The sequence below is a fragment of the Lithobates pipiens genome, unplaced genomic scaffold, assembly GCF_037356315.1.
Source record: "Lithobates pipiens isolate NorthernLeopardFrog02 unplaced genomic scaffold, aLitPip1_a1.2 Scaffold_16, whole genome shotgun sequence".
NCBI lineage: Eukaryota > Metazoa > Chordata > Amphibia > Anura > Ranidae > Lithobates > Lithobates pipiens.
In genome coordinates this window covers 474,188,571-474,209,881 of record NW_027507748.1, presented here as the reverse complement: position 1 = coordinate 474,209,881, position 21,311 = coordinate 474,188,571, and the positions used below count along the sequence as shown (strand labels likewise).

Sequence of the window (21,311 nt, the reverse complement as noted above, 5' to 3'; positions counted from 1 at the left end):
AGGATCTATGGAGGAGGAGTGTGACCTCACAGGGCACCATTGCTAAATCACTCTGATCCGCCTGCCCACCCCATAGAAAAGCATTCTTAGTGAGACTGCAACTACTGTTGCAGTGTAGCTAAGCAACAGTGGTTGCAGTGTCACTAATGCAGCATATACACGATCAGACTATCCGGCGGACAATCCGCCGGACTTTGCAGCGGAGGTCCACCGGAATTTCCGAACAAGCGGACTTGCCCACACACGACTGGACTTTTCCGGCAGCCTAGGTCCGGCGGACAATACGCTGGACTTTTGGCAGAGGTCCGCAGCACTTTTCAAATGAACGGACTTGCCCACACACGAAGTAAAGTCTGTTCATTTTGAACGTGCCTCCAGGTAGATGGGACTAGTGAAGGAAGTCAATGTCGCCGTCTCCATCGGCGAGATTTTCATCTTGCTAGCCCCGTCGCCTGGTATGGATCTGAAAGGGAACCCTTACAGAAAAAAAAACGGCGTGGGTGTCCCCCCCAAAGTCCATACCAGACCCTTATCTGACCACGTAGCCCGGCCGGTCAGGAAAGGGGGCGAGAAAGAGAAAGCTGGGCTCCTCCGCTAGTAAAAGTGTGGTAAAAGAGCAAAAGATAGCGGAGGAGCCTGGCAAGAAGACCCCCGAAGTCGGAAGAAGACCCCCGGAGCTGACTAAGAAACTACTTTAAAAACCTGTGTTGTGTGTTTTTTATTTACACTTTTTTCCCCCAGGTGAATGTGTAGGGGTATATCGTACCCCATACTCATTCACATAGAGTGGGGGGTCGGAATATGGGGGCCCCCTTATTAAAGGGTGCTCCCAGATACCGATAAGCCCCCCGCCCGCAGACCCTGACAACCAACGGCCAGGGTTGTCGGGAAGAGGCCCTTGTCCTCATCAATATGGGGACAAGGTGCTTTGGGATGGGGACCCCCCTTCCCCAAAGTACCCACCCCCCCATGTTGAGGGCACACGGCCTGGTACGGCTCGGGGGGTGCTCGCTCGTCCCCACCCCCTTTCTTGACCAGCCGGGCTGCGCGTTCGGATAAGGGTCAGGTATGGACTTTGAGGGGACCCCCACACCATTTTTTCGGCGTAGGGGTTCCCCTTAAAATACATACCAGGAGACGGGACTAGCAAGGTGTCAATCTCGCCAATGGAGGCGGGGACATTGACTTCCTTCGCTAGTCCCGTCTACCTGGAGTCACGTTCAAAATAAACGGACTTTACTCCATGTGTGGGCAAGTCCATTCATTTGAAGAGTCTGGGGGACTAGCACACAGATGGGCGGATTGACAATTTTGAGTCAAGACTTCTTTCTAAGTCCGCCAGACTTTTGGGAAGAAAAAATCAGCCGGAGCCCACACATGGACGAATTGTCCGGCGGACCACTAAGTCCGCCGGATAGTCCGATCGTGTGTACGCGGCATAAGAATGTTTTTCAGGAGAAGTGGAGTGATTTAGCAGTTGTACCCTGTAAGGTGATGGCCCCACTGTGAGTAACCCGACAAGCTGATAACAGTGTGTGTTGTTAGACTTGATCTGCATTGGCAACCTTGGAGCTGTAGTACTTGGTACACGCTCCCTTCTTGTCCCATTTGAATGACGTCACCTTAGAGGCCGGGATTAGATGTCACGTCAGGTGGTATCTCACTCTGCCTAAAAGAGATCGCAAAGTAGTTAAGACTGGTGGGGGGTGCAAGAGTGCACTTGGCACCTGTCACGGAAGGGATGCCTAACACAGGCATCCAGCACAGAATAAACAGATCAATGGGCTGCACTGAGGAATGAGGCTCGAAAGGTAAGTGAAAATATAAATATTTATTAAGGAAAAAGGCACACCTGCAAACCAAACAAACACAGCAAACCATAAACAAGCAAGAACACAAATAATACACAGCAAACCATAAACAAGCAAGAACAAATAATACACAGCAAACCCCAAAACCCTAAACTAACTAACTAACTAACTATATACATGGAAAGGGAACACATATATAACAAGGCAGGGATGAGGGACAAGGGGAACAGGAGGCCAGGTGGAGGAAGCGGAGCCAAGGCAGGGATCAGGGGACAAGTCACAGGTATAGGGAACAGAGTCTAGGACAGGAAGCAAATCAGGAACAGGTCTCAGGCAACAGGTCAGGCAGGGACAAGGCTAGCAGGAAGGATTCTGAAGCCATGAGCCTCAGTGAAGGGCGGGCTTATATACTTCCAAGCCATACCACTTCAGGTGCAGCTGGATTATTAGAATGTCTGTTTGCTGGGAGACACCCGCTGGTGACCACCAGAACTGCAACATTTGATGGCAAAATAAACAGTGACACCAGCAGGCGATCCCAGCAACAACACCGTTCCTGACAGTTCCCCCCCCTAAGGAGTGGCCTCCGGACACTCCATTCTGCCCTTGACCTGACAGTACATGTAAATGGGGAAAAGTCCAGAAAAGTCTCCCCTGTGACTGCGGACTTCCTTGCGCTCTCCGGCCAGAGTCTCTTAACCAACTGGGAGGCATGCCACCCAAGTCCGACAATGGAACATGTATCCCACCACCAGGGTCTGGAAGTTTAGATCTGGAAATAAAAACAGGCTGGGCAACGTGCTTCGGGTCATCGGGCTGGGCAGCAAGCATCGGGTCATCAGGCTGGGCAGCAAGCATCGGGTCATCAGGCTGGGCAGCCAGCATCGGGTCATCAGGCTGGGCAGCAAGCATCGGGTCATCAGGCTGGGCAGCAAGCATCGGGTCATCAGGCTGGGCAGCAAGCATCGGGTCATCAGGCTGGGCAGCAAGCATCGGATCATCAGGCTGGGCAGCAAGCATCGGATCATCAGGCTGGGCAGCAAGCATCGGATCATCAGGCTGGGCAGCAAGCATCGGATCATCAGGCTGGGCAGCAAGCATCGGATCATCAGGCTGGGCAGCAAGCATCGGATCATCAGGCTGGGCAGCAAGCATCGGATCATCAGGCTGGGCAGCAAGCATCGGATCATCAGGCTGGGCAGCAAGCATCGGATCATCAGGCTGGGCAGCAAGCATCGGATCATCAGGCTTGGCAGCAAGCATCGGATCATCAGGCTGGGCAGCAAGCATCGGATCAACAGGCTGGGCAGCAAGCACTGGGTCATCAGCCTGGGCAGTAGGCTTGGCAGCGAGCTCCGGGTCATCAGGCTGGGCAGCGAGCTCCGGGTCATCAGGCTGGGCAGCGAGCTCCGGGTCATCAGGCTGGGCAGCGAGCTCCGGGTCATCAGGCTGGAAGGCCGGGACATCAGACTGCAAGGCATCGGACTGGAAGGCCGGGACATCAGACTGCAAGGCATCGGACTGGAAGGCCGGGACATCAGACTGGAAGGCATCGGACTGGAAGGCCGGGACATCAGACTGGAAGGCATCAGACTGGAAGGCCGGGACATCAGACTGGAAGGCATCAGACTGGAAGGCCGGGACATCAGACTGCAAGGCATCAGACTGGAAGGCCGGGACATCAGACTGCAAGGCATCAGACTGGAAGGCCGGGACATCAGACTGCAAGGCATCAGACTGGAAGGCCGGGACATCAGACTGCAAGGCATCAGACTGGAAGGCCGGGACATCAGACTGCAAGGCATCAGACTGGAAGGCCGGGACATCAGACTGCAAGGCATCAGACTGGAAGGCCGGGACATCATACTGCAAGGCATCAGACTGGAAGGCCGGGACATCAGATTGCAAGGCATCAGACTGGAAGGCCGGGACATCAGACTGCAAGGCATCAGACTGGAAGGCCGGGACATCAGACTGCAAGGCATCAGACTGGAAGGCCGGGACATCAGACTGCAAGGCATCAGACTGGAAGGCCGGGACATCAGACTGCAAGGCATCAGACTGGAAGGCCGGGACATCAGACTGCAAGGCATCAGACTGGAAGGCCGGGACATCAGACTGCAAGGCATCAGACTGGAAGGCCGGGACATCAGACTGCAAGGCAGCAGGCTGGAAGGCCGGGACATCAGACTGCAAGGCAGCAGGCTGGAAGGCCGGGACATCAGACTGCAAGGCAGCAGGCTGGAAGGCCGGGACATCAGACTGCAAGGCAGCAGGCTGGAAGGCCGGGACATCAGACTGCAAGGCATCAGACTGGAAGGCCGGGACATCAGACTGCAAGGCATCAGACTGGAAGGCCGGGACATCAGACTGCAAGGCATCAGACTGGAAGGCCGGGACATCAGACTGCAAGGCATCAGACTGGAAGGCCGGGACATCAGACTGCAAGGCATCAGACTGGAAGGCCGGGACATCAGACTGCAAGGCATCAGACTGGAAGGCCGGGACATCAGACTGCAAGGCATCAGACTGGAAGGCCGGGACATCAGACCGCAAGGCAGCAGGCTGGAAGGCCGGGACATCAGACCGCAAGGCAGCAGGCTGGAAGGCCGGGACATCAGACTGCAAGGCAGCAGGCTGGAAGGCCGGGACATCAGACTGCAAGGCAGCAGGCTGGAAGGCGTCAGGCTGGAAGGCCGGGGCAGCAGGCTGGAAGGCGTCAGGCTGGAAGGCCGGGGCAGCAGGCTGGAAGGCGTCAGGCTGGAAGGCCGGGGCAGCAGGCTGGAAGGCGTCAGGCTGGAAGGCCGGGGCAGCAGGCTGGAAGGCGTCAGGCTGGAAGGCCGGGGCAGCAGGCTGGAAGGCGTCAGGCTGGAAGGCCGGGGCAGCAGGCTGGAAGGCGTCAGGCTGGAAGGCCGGGGCAGCAGGCTGGAAGGTGTCAGGCTGGAAGGCGTCAGGCTGGAAGGCCGGGGCAGCAGGCTGGAAGGCGTCAGGCTGGAAGGCCGGGACAGCAGGCTGGACAACAGGCAGAGACACTGGCACAACAGGCTGAACAGCAGGCATTGGAACATCAGGCGCGGAGGCAGAAGTGGGGGATGACAGAATGGTATGGGTTGGGAAAAACTTCCGTTTCTTTTTGGTTTTAGCAACTGAAGATTTGTATGTGGGTACAGGGCTGTAGGTAGTGGATGCAGCTGGTAAGAGCGAAGAGTGGAAGGAAGGTAAAACAGAGGGAGCAGAACTTGAGGGGAGATTCAATGGAACTGATGAAGGCAGCTGAGAAGTAGCAGAGGGGTTAAAGGCTGGGTAGGTACAGCAGGAGGAAACAGGGTACTGGTACTTCATTGGTAGCAGGGTGTATGGGTCAGAAATTGTGGTTGTTGGGGGTAATAGAGAGGAAGATATCCCAGCAGGCTGGTATCTGGACACAGAAATGGGTGGTTGGGAGCTGACAGAAGCTGAGTACAACAAGCTTGACCAGGCCTGTAATAATGGTTGCACAAAATCTGGTTTGCACATGGTTTGTCTGACCAGAGACTGCACTGAATCAATACATGCTGCAAGCACCTGTTGAGGACAAGCTGAGTATTGCTCAAAGAAAAAGGCTGAGTCATCTTCCAACAGCCACACCAAAGACTCTACCTGAGCTGCACTAAAAGGGGGTGTATAGTCATCACCTCCACTAGAGGCATCAGACAGAGCCAACTCTGTACAGATCCAAATCAATGGTTGCACATCCTCAAACAGAAAACTGCCCTGATCAACAAAAACATGGGCTATACGGATACATTCCAGCAGTTGCTCTCTAGTGTATTCACCTAATGTCTGACGACAAAAATCTCTGTCATCTGTTGCCAGAAGCGAAAGATACAGGATATCATCCAGATGCATTTTTCTTGGCAATAGCAAGTGTCCAGATCCTATTCCCAAGTGCAGCCGATCTGTTAGTATGGCTTCAGAATTCTGTCACGGAAGGGATGCCTAACACAGGCATCCAGCACAGAATAAACAGATCAATGGGCTGCACTGAGGAATGAGGCTCGAAAGGTAAGTGAAAATATAAATATTTATTAAGGAAAAAGGCACACCTGCAAACCAAACAAACACAGCAAACCATAAACAAGCAAGAACACAAATAATACACAGCAAACCATAAACAAGCAAGAACAAATAATACACAGCAAACCCCAAAACCCTAAACTAACTAACTAACTATATACATGGAAAGGGAACACATATATAACAAGGCAGGGATGAGGGACAAGGGGAACAGGAGGCCAGGTGGAGGAAGCGGAGCCAAGGCAGGGATCAGGGGACAAGTCACAGGTATAGGGAACAGAGTCTAGGACAGGAAGCAAATCAGGAACAGGTCTCAGGCAACAGGTCAGGCAGGGACAAGGCTAGCAGGAAGGATTCTGAAGCCATGAGCCTCAGTGAAGGGCGGGCTTATATACTTCCAACAGAGGCGGCTCTAGACTTTCTGAGGCCTTAGGCAAAACTTACACATGAGGCCCCACTCACGCCCATAATGGGAAAAATATTATAAAAATTATAAAAATTAACTGTATGAATGCATATATTAACTTAAATCCTATGAACTATGAATTCACAGTTTCTATAAATTTCTCTAGCCAATTATTCTTTAATCACATATCATTAAACATAGGGTGGGTATATATGTTACACGCACACAGATATAGATCAAATTGTGCAGCTGCCTAGCTGCCTGATGAGTTTACTTCCTCTTTCATTCCCTGCAAAGGCAAAGCATAATGGACTACTATGCATCGCATAGTAGCCCATTATGTGTCACTTACCTCACACAGGAGCCAGCGAAGTTGCCGCTGTCCCCTGTAGTCCGCTGCATCCATCTTGTTGGTGGGGTCTCGCAGCTCCGCCGCTGTCATTCGGCGAAGCCGCAATGACGTCACTCCCGCACATGCGCACGGGAGCCTACACGCGCGGCAGCTCCGTCGCTGAGAATGGCGCGCTCAGTGCGCCTGCGCGCCACTGTCTACGCCGCATGCGCCGTAGACAGCGGTGCCCGTTTTCGGGCAAATATCTCCTAAACCATATAGGTTTAGGAGATATTGCTTGGACCTACAGGTAAGCCTTAATCTAGGCTTACCTGTAGGTCAAAGTGGTTTGTAAGGGTTTACAACCACTTTAAGTATGTTTTTATTCATTTTAGTTTTGAAAAGCTCCTCTCAGCTGATGCAACAGTAACTGGAATTGTTAAGAGGACTCTTAATGCAACATAGATGTTTGGATAAACGTCAGTTAAATTGTTATCAATGAGGTATTTCAAGGAGCCGGACATATCCAATTTTGGAGGTACAGTACGCATACACATTCGTAGCTCTTCATACAATTCCAGACCTCTTATGTCAGAATCAGAAGAATTGGGTAAAGTAAGTAGGGCTTCAAGTTCTTTGCAGTTTTCTAATAGATCTTTCTCAGATTTTATGCATAAAGAGGAGATATCATATAAAAACCCAAAATTGCTGACATAGCTTTTTAAACCTTCAAAGCGAGGCTCAGCACTAGCACGAATCTTGTCGACAATAACATTGAAATATTCTGCTCTAAACCTGTCTGCAGGGTTAACAACTGCTTCATCTGGACACTCATAATCAAACATTCTTTTGGTCCTGGGTATCCTGCACTGTCGAAATTCCCTTGGAATGTCCATTTCTTCAGCAATTTCTCTGGCAGTAACAATGGCAGAATTAAAGCCATTTTGGCGATATTCTTTCAGCCAGCACAGGAATGCCTCCAAATGTTTTACTGCGGTGTCCAGCTGCATACAAGCCTTTTGCCACACCAGCTAAGGGACAGTCCGACCCAGCTAAGGGACAGACAGTCCGACCCAGCTGAGGGACAGACAGTCCGACCCAGCTGAGGGACAGACAGTCCGACCCAGCTGAGGGACAGACAGTCCGACCCAGCTGAGGGACAGTCCAATCAGATGAGGGACAGGCCAATCAGATGAGGGACAGGCCAATCCAGCTATGGGACTGTGACATTCCAATCCACCTAAGAGACAGTCCGACCCAGCTAAGGGATGGCCCAATCAATCTGAGGGACAGCCTAATACAGCTGAGAGACAGCCCAATCCAGCTATAGGAGTGTGACAGTCCAATTCAGCTATGGGACTGCGACAATCCAATCCACCTAAGGCACAGTCCAATCCAGCTAAGGGGCAGTCCCAGCTGAGGGATATAGTCATAGTCCAGCCCAGCTGAGGGACATAGTCCGACCCATCCAATCCAGCTAAGGGACAGTCCTAGATAAGAGACAGTCCAGCTAAGGGACAGTCCAACCCAGCTAAATGACAGTCACTGACCTCACATCCATGATACAAGAGATGGTCAGAGACTGTGTGTGGACAATGATACAGGAGATGGTCACAGAGTCTATGCAGACAATTATACAGGAGACGGTCAGAGACAGTGCAGACAATGATACAGGCAATGGTCAGAGACTGTGCAGACAATGATACAGGCAATGGTCAGAGACTGTGCAGACAATGATACAGGCAATGGTCAGAGACTGTGCAGACAATGATACAGGCAATGGTCAGAGACTGTGCAGACAATGATACAGGCAATGGTCAGAGACTGTGCAGACAATGATACAGGAGATGGTTTTATTATGGTAATGACAAGCAAACTCTTACCTGGCTAACACGGTATCAAACGTTGAAGCCACTGACAGGGTGCTGACAGACAATCATACAGGAGATGGTCATAGACTGCGGAAAATGATACAGGAGATGGTCAGAGACTGTGTGTGGACAATGAATCAGGAGACGGTCAGAGACTGTGTGTGGACAATGAATCAGGAGACGGTCAGAGTCTATGCAGACAATTATACAGGAGACAGTCAGAGTCTATGCAGACAATTATACAGGAGACGGTCAGAGACTGTGTGTGGACAATGAATCAGGAGATGGTCAGAGACTGTGTGTGGACAATGAATCAGGAGACGGTCAGAGTCTATGCAGACAATTATACAGGAGACGGTCAGAGACTGTGTGTGGACAATGATACAGGAGATGGTCAGAGACTGTACGGACAATAATACAGGAGATGGTCCGAGACTGTGTGTGGACAATGATACAGGAGATGGTCAGAGACTGTGTGTGGACAATGAATCAGGAGATGGTCAGAGACTGTGTGTGGACAATGAATCAGGAGATGGTCAGAGACTGTGTGTGGACAATGATACAGGAGATGGTCAGAGACTGTGTGTGGACAATGATACAGGAGATGGTCAGAGACTGTGTGTGGACAATGATACAGGAGACTGTCAGAGACTTGCAGACAATGATACAGGAGACGGTCAGAGTCTATGCAGACAATTATACAGGAGACAGTCAGAGTCTATGCAGACAATTATACAGGAGACGGTCAGAGTCTATGCAGACAATTATACAGGAGACGGACAGAGTCTATGCAGACAATTATACAGGAGACGGTCAGAGACTGTGTGTGGACAATGATACAGGAGATGGTCAGACTGTACAGACAATAATACAGGAGATGGTCAGAGACTGTGTGTGGACAATGATACAGGAGACGGTCAGAGACTTGCAGACAATGATACAGGAGATGGTTTTATTATGGTAATGACAAGCAAACTCTTACCTGGCTAACACGGTATGAAAAGTTGGAGCCACTGACAGGGTGCTGACAGACAATCATGCCACAAAGATGCAGGAGATGGTCAGAGACTGTGTGCGGACAATGATACAGGAGCCACTGTGCCATGATACAGGAGCCACTGTGCCATCAAAAGCAGCCACCGTGCCATTAATCGCAGCCACTGTGTCATCAAACGCAGCCACTGTGCCATCAAACGCAGCCACCGTGCCATCAAACGCAGCCACTGTGCCATCAAAAGCAGCCACCGTGCCATTAATCGCAGCCACTGTGTCATCAAACGCAGCCACTGTGCCATTAATCACAGCCACTGTGTCATCAAACGCAGCCACTGTGCCATCAAACGCAGCCACCGTGCCATCAAACGCAGCCACCGTGCCCATCAAACGCAGCCACCGTGCCCATCAAACGCAGCCACCGTGCCCATCAAACGCAGCCACCGTGCCCATCAAACGCAGCCACCGCACCATCAAAAGCAGCCACGTGCCATCAAAAGCAGCCACGTGCCATCAAAAGCAGCCACGTGCCATCAAACGCAGCCACCGCGCCATCAAAAGCAGCCACGTGCCATCAAAAGCAGCCACGTGCCATCAAACGCAGCCACCGTGCCATCAAACGCAGCCACTGCGCCATCAAAAGCAGCCACTGCGCCATCAAACGCAGCCACCGTGCCATCAAACGCAGCCACCGTGCCATCAAACGCAGCCACCGTGCCCTCAAACGCAGCCACCGCGCCATCAAACGCAGCCACTGCCTTCATCAAACGCAGCCACTGCGCCATCAAACGCAGCCACCGTGCCCATCAATTGCAGCCACCGTGCCATCAAACTCAGCCACCGTGCCCATCAAACGCAGCCACCGTGCCCATCAATTGCAGCCACTGCGCCATCAAACGCAGCCACTGCGCCATCAAACGCAGCCACTGCGCCATCAAAAGCAGCCACTGCGCCATCAAAAGCAGCCACTGCGCCATCAAACACAGCCACTGCGCCATCAAACACAGCCACTGCGCCATCAAAAGCAGCCACTGTGCCATCAAACGCAGCTACTGTAAAGCATCCTCAGTAAAGCAGATGAAAAGTTATTTTTAGAATGTGTGAAAATAAAACTGTCTTGTCAATGCAAGTTAATATGGCCTTTGGACTCTTAGATTTGGTGGGGGTGCATTGTTGTTAGGTTTTTATATATATATATATATATATATATATATATATATATATATATTATAGTTATAAACTGTACCTGATCCTGCTCCTCGCCTTGGTGACAAATGGGCAGCAGGACTCAGTTGGAGAAGCAACACATGATGTTCTAGCTCTGCCCTGCAGTGCAATCTGGGAGTTGTAGTCTCTGCAGAGCACAGGCACCAGACGGCCATGTTGAAGTCTATGTGCCTGTGCTCTGTGGGAGAACTACAATTCCCGGCATGCAATGGGGCCGCCGTCTTGGGAAGGAAGGGCTAGGACTCGGAGGACGGCGCTGCTGCTATTGGACACGCAGGCAGCCTAAGCCATGCAGCAGCATATTACACAGACAGTCTCAGACATACGATACTCTTATCACCCACCTCGTCCACCGCCGCGGAGCTCACTCTGCACTGTCTGCAGCGCGCCCGCCGCCCCCTCACCCCGCCGCTTGAAAGTCTGTCCCACACTCCACACCGCAGCAGACAGTGCAGCACAAGACCTCAGAGGCAAATTAGGCAATCGCTCGATGGCGAGGCCCTTCCTGATGGCGAGGCCTAAGGCAATCGCCTAATTTGCCTAATTAAAGAGCCGCCTCTGACTTCCAAGCCATACCACTTCAGGTGCAGCTGGATTATTAGAATGTCTGTTTGCTGGGAGACACCCGCTGGTGACCACCAGAACTGCAACATTTGATGGCAAAATAAACAGTGACACCAGCAGGCGATCCCAGCAACAACACCGTTCCTGACAGCACCCCACTGCAGCTCTGATTTCTGTGTCATGTACCTTCAGCTGGGAGGCTTTAACCCCCGGGGCTGCCTGCACACTGAACCCCGCCTGCATCCTCCTCCTCTTTCAGTTGTTACGCCCAGGACTTCTACCCCTTCCTCATCCCGTAGTCCTGGCAATGCTGCTTGTCATCGAGTTTTGCTGTGCTGGATAAATGTGCGCTCAGGCTGGGGGTGGTGTCTTTGTCGGCCTAGGCCAAAATACAACACTGTCTATATATGTATGTGTACCAAAAGACCCACACATACACACAGTGCAGAGCTACTTCAGTGATACTTCAATGCTATACTTAGTGCTATGTATACATGCAATAAAATTCAAATTCATAAAAAAACATAATAAATGTCCCATAAATCAATATCAATCTTAATAGTAGTGCTCCAGTGTTATTATCATATCACTGTGCTTCTCAATAATTCTTATTGCTTGTGCAAACCACCACCAGCTATTTAATCTGCTCACCTCAAGGATGAGTCCGGAAGACTCAACAAACTCTTTATTTTCACTCCCCAAATGTTTTTTTTTTCTCTCAGGCTCAGCTGTTCAATTCATCTCTTTCAAGATCTCCACTCCACCCAATGTATCCCTCACAGATAGGGGGTTGATCTCTGAGATTATTCCGCTGTTCCTCCACTTCAAGGGATTCATGAATCATGTAATCAAAAACACAGCCGACAGTGCTCTCTGCTATAAAACTTTTACATAAAACCCCGCTAAACGACACTTACTAGATATGAAAACAAAATTTGCTTGTTACATGTATTGAGAGAGCGTCTGCTCGCTCACCACCATGGCTGCACAACATCACAGGCTCAGATCCTCTCCTCTGTCTACTGTGTTTTTGATAGAACATAGGACATCTTCATCTTTTACAAAGATTTCCACATCATTATTTGCACCTTAACAATCCCATCCTGCATCTTTCTGTACCCTTCCTTCACTTGTTATATGAACCTCACTTATGCTCCGCTCCTAATCTATTCTCTTTCCATGTTATAGCCCTAGCTGCCTAAGTTGCTTATCACCAACGCTATCATTTGGGAGCATGGATAGTCTTCACGTTGCGCAAGCTTTTACTAGATTAACCTGAAGCTTACAAAAGGGTTTCTTTGAAATAGAAGGCCAGGAAGTGTAGGAAAGTAAAATATACATTGGATAGACAACAATAATTTTACTATTACTTAAGGGGTGCTCTTTTCTGCCTGGAGTGTGTTTTCCTTTTTACAGTGATCATGGTTTTCTAGGAGATCGGAGCTGTAGAGGAAACAGCCCCATAGTTTCCAAGCGTGTTTCTGAGTGTGAATATCTATTCCCTAAGCAGACACTGACCTTGATGTGTGCACTCTATGTAGGGTGGTTGAGGGAAGGTTTGTGGCAGCTATGAAGTAAGTGACAGGGCTGCTGCTGGAACTGTTTCTTTTAGGGAAGCATGGTTAATACTTCAAAATATTGAAGCTGTTTCACTGCATAGGCTTCTTAAGGAATCTTATGAATGCTGCATGTTGCTGATACTACAGATAAAAATAATAAACAATCCTTGGGTGAATAATAATGGCATACATAATGTGTCAGATATCAAGTACAGTATGTATAAGTTATATACATTTCATTAGGTCAACCAACCTTTAATACACAATAATAATCATCAAACTAAGGAGATGGGCCTACCAGAATGCTCAAGAAGAAAGGAGTGCTAAATTCAGCACTCCCTTCTTCTTGAGCATTCTGGTAGGTCTGTGTCCTCAATTTGATTATTATTGTGTATTAAATGTTGGTTGACCTAATGAAATGTATATAACTTATAATTATTTGATATCTGACACAATATGTATGTCCCTATTATCCACCTAAGGATTGTTTATTCTTTTTATCTGTAGTATCAGCAACATGTAACATTCATAAGACTCCTGAGGAAGCCTATACAGTGAAACGTGTAGCGCTAAAGCTGTTGCACTGCTGTTCAAAATCACATCTTTTGTGATGGTTTTTATAATCACTTTTTTTTAATTTAATTTAGATACTTGCATATGTGGCATGTGGTGCCCTTTGGACCTTCACTGCCCGCTCCATTGATTGACATAGTTACTACTTATCATGTTTACGAATACTAATATCAGGGTGGAGTGTTTATAGCAGCTGTAGCTATCAGTCAAACACACAGTCAATTTGTGAAACAGCTGTGGGCTATGGGGGCTTTCATATGTGACTTAAAGGCTAATAAAGATTGGATTTCTACTGAATGAGAAACCTGTATTTTTCTGTTGCATCATAGAAATATTATAGTGAACAGAAAGAAAGATGCTTATATTCTCTGCTTCCAGTAATGGAAAACTCCAGTTGTCTGCAACTATGCCTGTGGAGATTATAGGTGGGCTTTCTGGACACTTGCTGGGCTTAGGTGTCTGGCTTGATTGCCTTGCAGGTGATCCAGCTCATGCAGCAATCATTTTAGTGATGGTGCAAACTACTACTAGGCAACTCTTCCTGTTCCTGACACATACCAATGAAACCATCATTATAATTCATAATCAGATGCAGGAATAGGTTGATTATGCCTCTGATGTACTGATTATCACCTGTGAGTCTAAAAGAATGGCAGTAAAACACCACCAAATCTTACAACGCAAGATGTGAAGTGAACAAAATCTCTCCAATGGGTTACATAGACTTTGCTGAGTGGCAGCTAGCATGATTTTTGTCTAATCTAGCTAATTTGCTTCAAAACATGCCCTCATTGTGTGAAGTATAAGTTGTATAAGGTTGGAAGATATAAAATACTCTGTTTTGACCTTTTTTTTAATCTCTGATACAACACATATTCCGCAGGATGGTTTGATTTTTTAGAACTTAAAATATTGGTCCTTTTTCTTGCTATACTGTTGAAAACAGACTAGTTATTTAAAAAAAAGAAATGTTTATTATTGTTTATCATTTATTGTTCAGCATTTCTATTGCTTAAACTGTCTCTTAAAACATTAAGAAATTCCTGCTTAGCCCCATGAGAACTTAGTCATGTCCAAATTCAAATATGGTTACCTGATCCACAATATTATGCAATTTGTCCATGATGCACAGTAGAGGTCTGGCATCGGTCCTGAACTCGCTTCTAAATTAGCCAAAGAAAACATTATTACCCAGGAAATATTGTTCATTTGTCTTTCATCCTGTTTTAGCAATCTTAGAAAAATTGCTCAGTGAATTAGTCATAAAGGTTATTTATGGGTTGTATATTTTGGCAAGGATTTTATTTTTACAAATTTTGCCACATTTCCTGTTTTACAGCTCTAAAACGGACCCTATTACCGGAGCAGTAAAAAATACCAAATACCACCAGTTATAGTAAGTACATTTGGAATGCATAAATATATATACATATATTGGTATGTATTTATCTAGTACCCATAAGAGGGCGCACTCATTCACTTACAACACTTATGTAGAATTCAAACTATGCTTGATTGATTTTAAGGTTCTAATATCTGCAGCCACCCAGAATTGACAGAAGATAGGATAGATCCATGGGTTATTGCTATTGGGATGATTTACTTAATTTTGTAAAGTGAATGTAAGTGTAATACTGTAAAGCTGTAATTGCTTTGAAAATGAGTTATGCGATAGCAAGAATCCTGTTTTTTTTTTTCTCTTGCACACATTTAGTTATTCAAAGTGAACACATATCATCTTATTTTATTTATTCATCTTTGCTAAATGAACAATCTCTAATCCTTTAATATATTAGCCTCATTGCAGGACACATTCTGATTCTACCACAAACTGATTATTTAAGCTCTTTCTGTCAGCTTGAACAAGCTTGTCGATTCTCCTATACTATATCTCATTAACAAGGTGTTTTTTCACATTTTCTGTAAAATCTAGAAATTGTATTACATAAAATTCCCAGGCTGTCATCGGTTTCTGAGATGCTGCAACTATCACATCTGGAATGAACAACATTTTCATGGTCAAATCAGCTTAGATTACACACATTGCAGCCATGCAATTCCCTGTTTAGCTAGTGCACAGATGTACTTAATAAAGTAGCCACTGTGTGTTTGTCTAAGATTTTATTATATTCCCTGGGTCTGGATTTTTATAAACATGGCAATTTTATTATTTTGTTTATTTTTGTGATTAGGTATCAAAACACACACACACAGACACATATATATATATATATATATATATATATATATATATATATATATATATATATATATGTGTGTGTGTATGTGTGTATATATATATATATATACACAGTTGTGTGAAAAACATGTTTTGTTTTATTTGCACATTTGTCACATTTAAATGACTCAGGTAATCAAAAACATATATAATTACACAAAGATAACCCGAGTAAATACAAAATGCAGTTTTTAAATGATGGTTTCATTTATTAAGACAAAAAAGCTGTCCAAACCTGCCTGGCTTTATGTGAAAAAGTAATTGCCCCCTAAACCTGGTTGTGCCACCCTTGGCAGCAATAACTGCAATCAAGTGTTTGCGATAACTGGCAAGGAGTCTTTCACATTGCTGTGGAGCAATTTTGGCCCGCTCTTCTTTGCAGAATTGTTTTAATTCAGCCACATTGGAGTGTTTTCCAGCATGAACGGCCTGTATAAGGTCATAATACGGCATCTCAATTGGATTTAAGTCCAGGCTTGGACTAGGCCACTCCAAAACCTAAATTTTGCTTTGTTTGAACCATTTGGAGGTAGACTTGCTGTTGTGTTTCGGATCATTGTCCTGCTGCATAACACAAGTGCACTTGATCTAGAGGTCACGAACTGACGGCCGAACATTCTCCTTTAGGGTTTTTTGGTAGAGCTCAGAATTCATGGTTCCATGAATTATGGTAAGTCGTCCAGGTCCTGAAGATGCAAAGCAGCCCCAGAGCATCATGCTACCACCACCCTGTCTGACTGTTGGTATGATGCTCTTGCTATGAAATGCTGTATTCGTTTTATATGCCAGATGTAACGGAACGCACACCTTCCAAAAAGTTTAATTTTTGTCTCATCGGTCCACAGAATATTTGCCTAAAAGTCTTGGATAATCAAGATTTTTTTTGGCAAATGTGAGATGAGCCTTTCTGTTCCTTTTGGTCAGCAGTGTGTATATAATGCACCTAGTTTTAACATGACTGGATTTAAAATTTAACAAATTTGGCTTTTTACCGTGTAACAATATATACATTTTAGCTGTATTTAGCAGAGGTTTTAGGAGTGTTTTAAAGAACATTAATTATTTCAGAAAAAAACTTTCTGTTTGTTTAATTTAGAAGGGGATTCCTTTCGACATTAGTTCTTAATTGCTGTGTCTGTAAATTGGGTCAGTAGCACAACTGTATTTAATATGATTATTGTCAAATTAAGAGACATAAATAACACTGAGCCTGTATGTTGCTCAGTATTATGCTAATCTATATACAAAAAAAAACAGTTGTCTAAGAATCATTATGGTAGCCTAAATGAAACTTAACCTCTTCCCATCCCCACTATTGTAAAATGATGGCCGAGCGGGAGCTCTCCCATCCTGGGTGGAAGTCATATGACATCCTGCCTGGATTTCTCCCCACGCCCCTTGCAAGCAAGATGACAGATTAGTGAACCAGGTCGCTGCTGATAACATGTGATCACTGTGACCAATCACAGCAAATCACATGACAATTGTTCACAATGGATGGCTGCCATTCATAGCCATTCATTGTGTACTATTGTGTTGATCAAACCTGATCAGTATGATTAGCTGTCGTCAATTACAGCTAATCACAATAGTACACATCGAATGAATGGATTTCATTCAGAAAAAATGGTTGCTTATAACAGCAATGATCACTGTTATCACCTCCTCCTTTGGAGGGGATGCCATATCAGAAGGTGATGCTCGCACAGCCGCGGGGCCACACAGCGGTGTGATCTGTCACCAGCTGTGTCCATGGTACACAGCCAATGACTGATCGCTACACCTGCCCGCTGCCAGTGCCATGTGATCACTGTGAACAATCACAGCAGATCACATGACAATTGTAAACAATTGATAGCTTTCTTTCATGCCATTCATTGTATACAATTGTGTTGCTAGCTGTGTCAACAGTCACAGTGATCAAATGGTACAGAAAGGGCTAATCACAGCCCATCTGTACCATGTGATTAGCTTTGGCTAATCACGACAAAAGACACTGAATGAATCAGATTATTTCAGTAAAAATAGTTGCTTATACCAAATAAATGCATTGGTATTAGCAATATTAATGTGTAAAAAAAGCAAAAAACAAATCTTGATCACTTCCTCAGAGTAATACAGTGTAACTATGGTAACACTCTATTGCTCTGGTCACAGTGTGTTTAAAAAAGAATGTAATAAAAAAAGAAAAATACATACTGTCACCAGTCCCCTGATCACCACCACACAAAATATATGATAACACTGTGCTTCACTGGTGACAGTATTTAAAAAAAAACAAATGTGATTTTTTTTTTCTTCATTTTTCAAAACAAAAAAAAAAATTACAACTTCCAAAACTTGCCATGCCTCTTACTATGTACCTTGAACAGTCTACTTTCCAAGGGTAATTTGAGGTATATTTGTACTGACCTGGTGTTTTTGGGCCTCAGGAAATGAGGTGGGCCGTCAGTACATCATAGTTTGTGGACGCTATAACTTTTCTACAGACTAAATAATATACACTGATTTGGGTTATTTTTACCAAGGAAATGTAGCAAAATACATTTTGACCTAAATTTACGAAGAAAGGGTATTTGTATAATTTTATAACAGAAATTAAGGAAAATTATTTTTTTTTCCCTTCAATTTTTCAGACTTTTTTTTGTATATTTAGCAAAAAGAAAGTTCCATTTGTGTGAAAAAATGCTAAAAATGTAATTTGAATACAGTGTTGCATGACCGTGCAATTGTCATTCAAAGTGTGACAGCGGTGAAAGCTGAAAATTGGCACGGGCAGGGAGGGGGTAAAAGTGCCCAGAATTTAAGTAGTTACATATCACATGGCCTCTACTGACATAATATGACTAGGGCAATGTCTTATATTCATTTTCTGTAGCATATCTGCCCAGGCCAAAATGCTTAGCCATAACAATATAGTATCACAGCCTTAACCACTTGAGATCCGCGCTATAGCCGAATGACGGCTACAGCGCAGATCTCCTTTTCCGGGACTACATCTATTGACGTAGTCCAGTGCACGAGCGGCCTGCGCGGCGCGCTCTGTGATCGGCGAGTCTACGAGACTCACCTGATCACCGATCCGTGCAAGGGGTCGATCCCGACCCCTTATCACGTGATCAGCTGTCAGCCAATGACAGCTGATCATGTGATATAATGGAGCCGGTAATCGGCTATTATTCCTCCTCGCGCTGACAGCGCGAGGAGAAAAAAAAAAAGCCGATCACCGTCGGCCGTGATCGGGACATCAGTCCCGATCACGGCCAGCCCTGCCAGTGCCCACCTGCCCCCTGCCAGTGCCCACCTGCCCCCTGCTTTGCCTGCCTTAATAAAAAATGTGTCCCCCCTGTCAGTGCCACCCAGCAGTGCCCATAGTGCCACCCAGCAGTGCCCACAGTGCCACACAGAAGTGCCCACAGTGCCACCCAGCAGTGCCCACAGTGCCACCCAGCAGTGCCCACAGTCTGCCTCAACAAAGGTGCTGCACCCCAGTGCCACATATCCGTGCCCAGCAGTGCCGCCCATCAGTGCCCAGCAGTGCCGCCCATCAGTGCCCAGCAGTGCCACCTATCAGAGCCACCTATCAGTGCCACCTATCAGTGCCCATCAGTCCCATATATCAGTGGTACCTATCAGTGCCCCTTAGTGCCACCCATCCGTGCCACCCATCTGTGCCACCCATCCGTGCCATCTTATCTGTGCCCGTCTTTGCCCATCAGTGCCGCCTTATCTGTGCCCATCGGTGCCGCCTTATCTGTGCCTATTAGTGCCGCCTTAACTATGCCTATCAGTGCCCACCAGTGCAGCCTATCAGTGCCGCCTCATCAGCGCACTTCAATGAAGGAGAAAAATGACCTGTTTGCAAAATTTTATAACAAACTATTAAACATGATTTTTTATTTTTTTGCATCTTTTTTGTTTGTTTAGCAAAAAATAAAACTCCCAGCTGTGATTAAATACCACCAAAAGAAAGCTCTATTTGTGGGAAAAAAATGATAAAAATTTCATTTGGGTACAGTGTTGTATGCCCGCGCAATTGTCATTCAAAGTGCATCAGCGCTGAAAGCTGAAAATTGGTCTGGGACTGAGGGGGGTTTAAGTGCCCAGTAAGCAAGTGGTTAACATATAAAATGAATTTCAAGAGAAACAATAAGAAAAGTAATCAGGATATGAGGAATAGAAAGAAATGTATAGAACTTTTATTATGTAAAGATGAGTCCTTTGTGTTCTTTTAGCTGTAACATGTTACAGACTTGGGTGAATTTGTATAACATTCTGATTCCCACTTTCAACTTACAACCAGGAATCATATGTAGTGCTACCCCCGTAAGAGCTGCTAGTGAGGTGAATATGGGTATCTCCCACCCTGCACAGCCAGGCACACAAATTTTCTACACATGTTGGAGTTAGGAATCAGTCCTTGCAGCTTTGTTTTTGTATTTTATTAGGGGAGTTGAACTTGGATAGGGGATAGGGTTATATGGGATGCCCACTTGATCAGCACAGAGAGAATTTGTCAGGGACACAACTATATAAGATGCATATATACACTTCTCCTCTTCTACCTCCAACACAATCTTGCTCGTAGAACTACATCTCCCAGGACCAGATAGCACTGAAAAGATGATTTAACCTAAATCCAGTTAGATCTGTAGCAGATGCCCTTTGCAGGCAGAGACAGAGGGCCCCTGTGGTAGTGTAGCAGAAAAACTGTCCCCATGCTTAGCTCTCCTATTCCTGTGGCTACTGATCCCAGTACCACCTCTTCAGGCACTGCCAGCCCGCCTGGCTGCATCTGCCTCTTTCACTAGCCCTCCTGGTTAAAACTCCACAGTCCTCCCAGACTGACTCTGCATCCATCCCAGACTTCTTGCACCCAGTCCCTTCAGGCATGCCTCTTAGTTCTCTAACTGTAACACTCCCCAATCGTCCTGGCTGCCTTTTCCTGGAGATTTGGCCGTCAGTGTTCTCCTGCTGTCCTCTTCTTGCTCCCAGGCCTCCTGGTCAGGATCCCCCTGTGTGTCTTGTAGTGGGGTCCCTTCCACACCCAAGCCCAGGTCTGAGTTCACCTCCCCAGACTAGGGGGTTACTCTCAAAGGCTTCCGACAACCTAACACTCCATCTTCCACCTGAACTCCACTGCCCCAGCTGGGCTGACCCTGGGTATTTGAGGGGGCCTGCACCTGCCAACCTATCTGTTGGGGATTGATCAGGGTCCTCAGAATACTCCAGGCAGCTCCTCCTTCCCTCCTAGCCCATGCTTCTGGTATCTTCTGATAGTTTCCAGAAGTAGGAGGAGGTATCAGAGATGCTGCCCGTGAATCATACCAGCCTCCGAGTCACTCAATCCTTACCCAGAAAAACACACAGGCTTGGCTGCTGGACAAGCCTGAGAAATGACCCACAGTTATAGAGTATTTTTAACTATACACTATCATTATAATTCAAAGTAGAGCTTAAGTCGAAAGTTACATTTTTTAAACTTTGGATAGATTGGCAAAGAGTTAGAACCACTGTCACGTTTTATTGCTGTTTTATTGCTTCACTGTGCATTCACTGGGGTGGTTTCCCATTACTTCCTACCCAACATCTTCATAGTATGAACCCAAAAAAATTCTCCAAAGTCAAGGGGAATCCTACGGTTGTCAACAGAAAAAGTTGTCACCACTAGAAAGTTCTGG

The 21,311-nt window shown here is 46.5% G+C and overlaps 1 protein-coding gene across 3 annotated transcripts in view; it reads left to right on the top strand.

Moving 5' to 3' along the window:
* The window catches only part of NALCN (sodium leak channel, non-selective), an 864,749-nt gene that overhangs the window by 697,828 nt on the left and 145,610 nt on the right, over positions 1–21,311 (top strand). For all 3 annotated transcript variants that reach the window (XM_077482966.1, XM_077482963.1, XM_077482965.1), the window contains one exon: positions 14,731–14,787. In XM_077482966.1, the coding sequence (XP_077339092.1) occupies positions 14,731–14,787 (57 nt within the window). The remainder of the gene's footprint in view (positions 1–14,730; positions 14,788–21,311) is intronic.